At 42.6% G+C, this 8,592-nt stretch overlaps 1 protein-coding gene across 1 annotated transcript; it reads right to left on the bottom strand.

Annotated features, from left to right (window-relative positions):
- Positions 1–581: 581 nt before the first annotated feature.
- On the bottom strand, positions 582–8,295 carry LOC112225886 (cathepsin D). Its single transcript, XM_024389997.2, has 9 exons — positions 8,059–8,295; positions 7,493–7,661; positions 7,072–7,195; positions 3,719–3,837; positions 3,283–3,482; positions 2,405–2,527; positions 1,957–2,101; positions 1,660–1,758; positions 582–1,427 (listed from the first exon to the last, which is right to left on the bottom strand). Exons 1-9 carry the CDS (start codon positions 8,124–8,126, stop codon positions 1,266–1,268), a joined length of 1,209 nt encoding a protein of 402 aa, XP_024245765.1. The 5' UTR covers positions 8,127–8,295; the 3' UTR covers positions 582–1,265.
- Positions 8,296–8,592: the final 297 nt, after the last annotated feature.

Raw genomic sequence — 8,592 nt, 5'->3', positions numbered from 1 at the left:
ATATGCTTCCATGCAATGTATGTTTTTATGACGGTTTTCTATTTAACTTTAGCTCTGGAACTGAAATGGTACACAGCACTTTGTATACTCTAAATGTTGCAGCAGATGTTTGGTTTTTCTGTGAAATATTAAATGAGTGAATCATTTCAAATCATGAGGCTTGTAGGGAAAATAATCTTTGGGTGGGATACAGCAGGTGAAGCAACGGGTAGCTGGCTGCCGGCAAAGATGGAAATTAAGCTAGCCCACAAGGCTAGTACTTTTCAGACCAAGCTAGTAGTAAATGTTCAACTATTCGGCTAGTCAAAATGGCAGATTTTGAAACTGGCTAGTAAAAAAAATATAAAAATTTAAATAAAAAAATTAAACTTTTTTTTTTAAATATCAGGCCTACTAACTCAGTTGACCAGTACTTAAAAATTATTAATTTTAATCCCTACACCTGTAATAGGAAAAAGGGTAGGGTTGTGACAGTTGGGTCAATTTCCTTCCCTGTACAGCTTCTTTAAGTGCACTTAAACTCCAAGGATGTCTGCCGAAGCATACAACCATTAGCTAAAGAAAATTGAAGATACAGTTCATTCTGGAAAAGGCTTGATTTTTATTTAATAAAATGCACTTATTTCAATCGGTTAGAATCACTTGATGCTGTAATGCATACATTTTTAGGCTATAACAGAAGCATTGTGGTCTTGGGGTCGACATACGAGAGTACGTGTACACATGACGACATTGTTTCACAACCCTTGATAGTACTACTGGACCCTGGTACATAGTTAAAGTCACTGGACATCAGTTTTGTCTTCTGCTTCATCTACAAAGGAAATGTATTTTGAGTAAAAACATGCATTCAGTAATCTGCTTTCCAAAAACAAAGTGGTTGCGTTGTCAGAGTGGAGATAGTGTATCTTTTCTGCCTAGTTGCGTCACTTTGTCTTCATACCAAGCTGAACTGCCTACAGCAGCTCATATCAGTCTCGTTCTGCAACTATTTATTAATCATTCACCGAACTCACGAACACTTATTGGTCTTAAAAGAACATTTTAACCCCCCATTAAAAAAAGGGCCCACAAGAAGCAAAGGTACCCCTTTGGAGTTTGTTCATTTTGGTGGTGTGCTTTTCCTCCTAATTCAGCATGATCTGTGGGGATTTAATAGGTACTAGTTCCACCTTGCACACCCTGGTTTCCTAAGCCCACCATATTTCTTATACTCAAATCCTTTCAAATCTCCACAACTGGCTAGGGGCTGTTTTTTCTCCCTTCTACTTTGCAGGGGCGAACCCCATGCGGTCTGCGTCCCTGTCAAACACGCTGTAGTAGCGTCCAATGAACACATCTCCCAGGATCCACAGTGGTCCAGCCGGAGGAGGGATATCCATTGCCATGAAGCCTGACAGACAGATTTTTAGACCCATCTGAGACTCCTGCAGCACATAGGGGAGAAGCTTTGAATGATTTGTCACACTTCAACCGCCACAAGTATATCCACAGAATTAAATAGATGCGTTTTATTACGTCTAGAAAATGTATCTCTATGCATGCGAACTTTGATTATTAACCGTTTAATTCATGCTGATTGATGTCAAATTTCACAGACCATTTTCTACTGGCAGGCAGGCAGGCCACAGTGAACACTGGTCAGAAGGCGTAATTTACCTTCAGGATATAGTCATCTCCAGTCAAGTTGAACATCTTCCCTCCTAGGTTGAATGCGATGATGGGAAGAGATGGAACCTTCTTACAGTCAATCCAATACTGAGAGGAAGTGAAGGTTCAAAATAATTGCACGTACTTCACAAATCAAAACTTAACTTCTGTCAGTACAATACAAATAAACTGAGGTTACAAGAAAATAGAGCCTTACCAAGCATGATTGAGATCTTTTGTTGACCATTCAGGAGAACTAAAGCAGAGGTTGGAACTGACAGAACAACAGGTAGACATTTAACCTACCTCTCCCATCAGTAGAGGCAAGGCTCCGATGGCCTTGTGCAGCGCCCTGACCTCCTCTACAGGCCCGGTGATGAGGGATGTTCCCGTGTCAACAATCGCCTGGCAACCGGCCTTGCACAGCGTCAGCTGGTTGCCCACTTCCACACTGCAGAGCACCAATTAGCTGTGATCACTCAAGACATAACTTCTGTGTGCGATTTTATAAAATCGGTTGAAGGACATGCATCTGGTGTAATAGAAGCAATTATTGTTACCATGATTGTCTTTGATTATCTATATTTACATGAAGATTGCCATTTTTCCATTCACTGTAAATGGGGACCCTGCTTTCTGGAAACAGCATGCAGTACCCCATCAGCCTTGAACTTCATTGCTTCGACGAGGGGGCAGTTCTCTTGTATGGATATTATAATAGAGCCTCTGTGTAGATGAGAACCAAGTTGCTTACTTGTTCATCTCGATCTGCCAATAGGCCTTGCGTGTGACGTTGACATAGTGCAGGTCTCCAGTGTAGTACAGTGGGTCCGTGCCTCCCAGCATCAGCTCTCCTCCTACAGCAGCTGATGGATCTCTAAGGAACAGGATATCAAAGGGGTTACAAGTTGTTCGTTCATTGGATAAATCTACTAGTGCACTGGAAGAGGGTCTTGATCGTCAATCTAATATCAGATCAGAATATGTATTGCCTCAACCCCATTGAAGCTAGTGGCGACAAGAATAGAAAGTTGTACAAGTTATGAAAATGAATTGAATTAACCTGTGGTTTATGTTCAAAGACTTTACCCATAAAAAGGAAGCCATTTTAAAGCTGCAATATGTAACTTTTTGGGTGACCAAACCAAATTCACATAGAAATGTGAGTTATAGATATGTCATTCTCATTGCAAGCAAGTCTAAGCAGTAGATATGTTATGTGCACTATTTCTATGCTTCCATTAAGTTGTTGCATCTTACTTTCAGTTTTGTACACCATCAAACAGCTGAAAATACAATATTTTTGGTAAAATGGAAAATATAGTTCAACAGCAGTTTAGATGGTACAATGATTCTCTACACTATAACGTGCTTGTTGTCACAAACTGAAATTAGGTTAACTATTTCACTTCCTTGTTTGAGGAAATATGACAGCAAATTTAGTTAAAGAATTTCAGGATAACAAGGGCTCAAAATATCCCAGTTCAAATACAAGAAACTCCTTTCAGTTGACCTCCACCAACAGTGAACAGGACAAAAGTGTTAAAACAAATCACAGTCAACAAACCACACATTGACCTACGGCCCTCAGTAAGAATGTACTCAAAGGAAAAACCCCTAAAACCAACCAACCTGCTAATATAGAAGGAAAATATGTTCTGAGGCAACAGCTTGGCAGCCATGGCGGTGTCAAACACAGGGGTTATATTTCTGACAGATATGGTAGGGTAGCCCATGCCCAGCACCCCGTCAAAGCGTGCCACTGCAAACGTGATGCCAGGTTGCTTTACGGCCTCACCAAACTGTTGACCAGTGACCTGCATGCCGGCCAACTGAGAAAGGGATGGAATGAAGAACAGGAAGTGTGATGTACAAAGCAGACTATTATTGAATACTAAAACAGTGAGGTTTACTAACAATACACAGTAAGGAATGGTATGCAGACTATGCTCCACATTCAATCATTTAAAATGGACAGTGGTAAAATTACACAAAAATGCTGTGGATTTGCCCACTTAAATGAGAGGAATGCAAAGGAACAATGGACAACACAGAACAGTCCACTTACAGAGACGGTGTCCCCACTGATGAACCCAGACAAGCTGCCTCTGCCATACTGGATGGAGAACTTGGTGCCATTCTGAACATAGGTGCTCGACTTCTTGGAGTTATAACGATGGTGGAGCCCTAAGCAGAGGTGCAATATGAAGTTCACACCTTTCTCAGGCTGGCTAAATGTAATTCATTTTCATACAAAACAAACACATCCTTCATGATGCCTTAAACATATGAATATGATGTCCAATGCCAAAACATGGCTGAGCAAACAAGGTATTTGCAACTTTAGCTTTTGCACCCATCTCATGACTATATGATAGGAGACTCGGCAGGTAGTAAAACCATAATGTTATGAGTGAAGTGCATAGCCACGGGAAGTAGTTTGGGGGTGGTGCAGCGACAGGATGCAAAAAAGAAAAAAAAATCTGCACTGTAGACATCTATATTGTCCGCTAATACAAGACTAGTGAATGCCCAGTGCACTAGTGTGAACATTTTTTCAGCTAAATGTATTTCTATTTCAGTGTTCACAAGCATTTGTAACGAGTCCAATAATTATCTGTACAAAACAGTTAATCTGATCAAATGGCGCTGACGGAGACGGCAGCATAGCGGCTAGCTCTTAGGAAACTTTTAAGTATTTTTTATTTATGTAAAAAAAAAAAAAATACATTATTAGCTCAGGAAATGCATACAGCTATTGGATATTAGAGCGGCGGTAACTCACCAGAACTACCTGCATTACGACCAGGAATATGACTTCCCTGGATTTGATCCTTTGTTCACTCTCCCCAGAGAAATTTAACTCATGCCACAGGCTGACCCAAAACGTCGCTGGCGGAGGAGAGGCACTCGAGGCGGCCTGCTGGTTCAACTTAGGAGGTGCGCACACCACCCGCTGCTTCCAAGTATATTACTCCCTAATATTCAGTCTTTGGATAACAAAGTTGAGAACAAGGATTTTTTCCCAGAGACGTCGGGGCCTGTATCATACTTTGTTTCACTGAAACATGTCTCTCTCGGGATACTCCGTCAGAGTCTGTAAAGCCAGCAGGATTCTTACTACATCACGCATACAGGAATAAATATCTCTCCGGGAAGCAGAAGGGCGGAGGGGTGTTTCATGATTAACGACTCATGGTGTAATTCTAGGAACATACAGGAACTCAAGTCCTTTTGTTCACCTGATCTAGAGTACCTCAATTAAATGCTGACCATAATATCTCCTAAGAGAATTATCCTCCGTCATTGCCACAGCTGTTTACATCCCATCCCAAGCCATTACCTCAGTCATCAAATAACTTCTCTGGACTTTATGCAAACCACATATCCTGAAACTGCATTTATTGTAGCTGGGGATTTTAACCAAGTAAATCTGAGGACTAGGCTGCCGAAGTTCTATCAACATATCGACTGTACTACTCGCGCTGCTAAGACTCTCGACCATTGCTATTCAAACTTCCGGAATTCTTACAAGGTCCTCCCCCGCCCTCTTTTATGCAAATCTGACCACGACTCCATCTTGCTCCTCCCGTCCTATAGGCAGAAACTCAAACAGAAAGTATTCGTGCTTCAAACTATTCAATGCTGGTCTGACTAATCGGAATCCAAACTTCAGGATTGTTTTGGCCGACGTGTTTTACTCATGTCGGCCACGGATAAGGAGAGCCCTAAGTCCTCGGTAGCGAGCCGCGTCGGTGGCACTGTGTTATCCTCAAAGCGTGCGAAGAATGTGTTTAGCCTGTCCGGAAGCAAGACGTCGGTTTCTCGCGATGTGGCTGGTTTTCCTTTTGTAGTCCTTGCCACATACGTCTCGTGTTTGAGCCGTTGAATTGCAACTCCACTTTCTCTATACTGACGTTTAGCTTGTTTGATTGCTTTGCGGAGTGAATAACTACACTGTTTATATTCTGCCATATTCCCAGTCACCTTGCCATGGTTAAATGCGGTGGTTCGAGTGCACATACATGCATACATAATGAACAAAAATATAAACGCAACATGTAGTATTGGTCCCATGTGTCATGAGGTGAAATAAAAATATCCCATACTCTCAAACTAATTTAACTCAGATTTTGGGCACCAATATGTTTACATCCCTGTTCGTGAGTATTTCTCCCATTGCCAAGATAATCCATCCACCTGACAGGTGTGGCATATAAAGCTGATTAAACAGCATGATCATTACATATGTGCACCTTGTGCTGGGGACAAAATGTGACTCAAATGTGCAGTTATGTCAAGTTGAGGGAGCGTACAATTGGCATGCTGGCTGCAGGAATGAATGTTAATTTTCTCTACCATAAACCACCTTTAACATCCTTTTAGAGAATTTGACAGACCGTCCAACCAGCTTCACAACCGCATACCCCGTGTAACCACACCAGCCCAGGACCTCCACATCCAGCTTCTTCACCTGCTGGACCGTCAGAGACCAACCACCATCTGAGAACAGCCACCAGGATTTTCTGATGAAACTATGGGTTTGCACAAAGAATTCCTGCAAATTGAATGCTCGCCGTAACCACCAGGGCCTTGACCTGACTGCAGTTCGGCATCGTCACCGACTTCAGTGGTCAAATGTTCATTGGCATGCTGGAGAAGTGTGCTCTTCACAGATGAATCCCAGTTCCAACTGTAGCGGGCAGATGGCAGATAGAGTGTATGGCATTGTGTGGGTGAGCGGTTTGCTGATGTCAACATTGTGAACAGAGTGCCCCATGGTGGCGGTGAGGTTATGGTCTGGGCAGGCATAAGCTACGGACAATGAACACAATTGCATTTTATCGATGGCAGTTTGAATACACAGCGATAGCGTGACGAGATCCTGAGGCCCATTGTCGTGCCATTCATCCGCCACCATGTTTCAGCATAATGCATGGCCCCATGTCGAAAGGATCTGTACACAAGTCCTGGAAGCTGAACATTTCCCAGTTCTTCCATGGCCTGCATAGTACATTGAGCATGTTTGGGATGCTCTGGATCGACGTGTATAAAAGTGTGTTCCAATTCCCGCCAACATCTTCACACAGCCATTGAAGAGGAGTGGGACAACATGCCACAATCAACAGCCTGGTCAACTCGTTTTGAAGGAGATGCTGCACGAGGCAAATTGTGGTAGCACCAAATACTGACTCGTTTTCTGATCCACACCCCTACCTTTAAGGCATCTGTGACCAACAGACGCATATCTGTATTCCCAGTGATGGGAAATCCATAGATTAGGGACCAATTCGTTCATTTAAATGGACTGATTTCCTTATATGAACTGTAACTCAGTAACATTGTTAATTTTTCCCCCCAGCACCCCTACTTCCTGCGGCTATGGCGAAGTGCAGTGAATGCAATAATAGACTGACTCACAGCATGCGACATCCAGGAAGGAGCAGTGAATGGAGGGCACCCACAGGTTGGAGGAGCCAGTGTCAAACAGCACAGTAAAATCCTGGGGTGGTGTGCCTATGCTGATCACCCCATAGTACTGAGCCTGTAGAGAGATTTGATACAAACAACATTCATATGATAAATACATATGCCTAAGTCTATACTACAGTTCTCTTCTCCTCGCTCCTAGGGAGAGATTCTGAATGTGCAAGCCTTTATTCAACCATATATTACATGATCTTCAATCTGGGCCATAATTAGAAGATTGGCCATGTTATGAAGGGTTGGAACAAAAGCCTGCACACCCAACTCCTGGAGAACCCTGGCTTTACTTATAATTGCTTTAGTCAGCCTAGAACAAGCTAGTGTTAACCCAGACCTAGTGACAATATCCACTTACATCCATGAAGTTGGTGAGTCTCTCAACTGGCACTTTCGGGCTCTGAGTGTTTATTGGCATGTTAGCTCCTGCACCACCAACGTTCTTGGCCATGTCCTGGAGTTGTTCAAAACTCCTCCCATTGTCATTCATCAGGCGGCGCATACTGCGCGTCTTGTGGAGGGGAATTCTAAGGGCAAATATGTATGATAAAGAAAATAGAGACCGTTTTCGTCGTAATTTGTTTAACGAATCATGCAGAACTCGTGCGCTCTACTTCCTGTTTTATACAAGTGTTCTACTGATGGCCCCATTCATTTACGAGCAGCTTGGTTCTTTTTTAATGTACAATCTATGTTAACCTCAACGCAAACTAGATGTCATGGACATGCCAGCGTTATGGAAACGTTCTACGTGTGTACCAAAATCTGAACTTACATGTGCCTAAACAAACATGCATGTAATAACAATTGCATAATGTCAGGAAATTAAACTACCCCAGAGATAGCCTATTCTCACAGGATGGCGTAAGAGTAATTATTATTTAGTTATTCAAAAGTTTCCCAAACAGTAGACAAATATTTTACCTTATAATAGCAGAGCTGTGCGCTATCAACAGCGCGATGGTTATATACAATATTTTAAGACACTTCATATTCTGTCTTTGATAGACCAACTGGATGGTAAGTTCTTTCACTTTAAGCACGAATTTTGGACGTCCAACCCGTCTGTCCACAGAAGACCGAGCACTATCAAATCTACGCACTAAACCCAGTTATATCCGTATGTCTTTCGGTGATTTCCGTACACACTCGGTTTTCTTCACTCGGCCGAACCCTGATTGGAGAGAGCACATACATTAGACGGTCTTATTGGCTAGTAAAGTGTCCACCCTTTTAAATTGGTCTGTGCAATCGGGGATCCTTTGGACGTCCGGAGTGGACGTTTTGTTTTTATACTGCACAGTTGATTCAAATTATAAAAGCTTGGGGGGGATTCTGGATAGCACCGACCATTTTAAATCAGCCACCATACTGCGCACTTGACAAGTCCTTGTCTCAGGATCACAAGATACACTGAGAAGGGTCTGATTGCGGCCCGCAATTTGGGGCGTTGATGCA

Source organism: Oncorhynchus tshawytscha, linkage group LG27 (genome assembly GCF_018296145.1).
Source record: "Oncorhynchus tshawytscha isolate Ot180627B linkage group LG27, Otsh_v2.0, whole genome shotgun sequence".
Lineage (NCBI taxonomy): Eukaryota > Metazoa > Chordata > Actinopteri > Salmoniformes > Salmonidae > Oncorhynchus > Oncorhynchus tshawytscha.
This window is presented reverse-complemented; position numbering and strand designations above follow the sequence as displayed.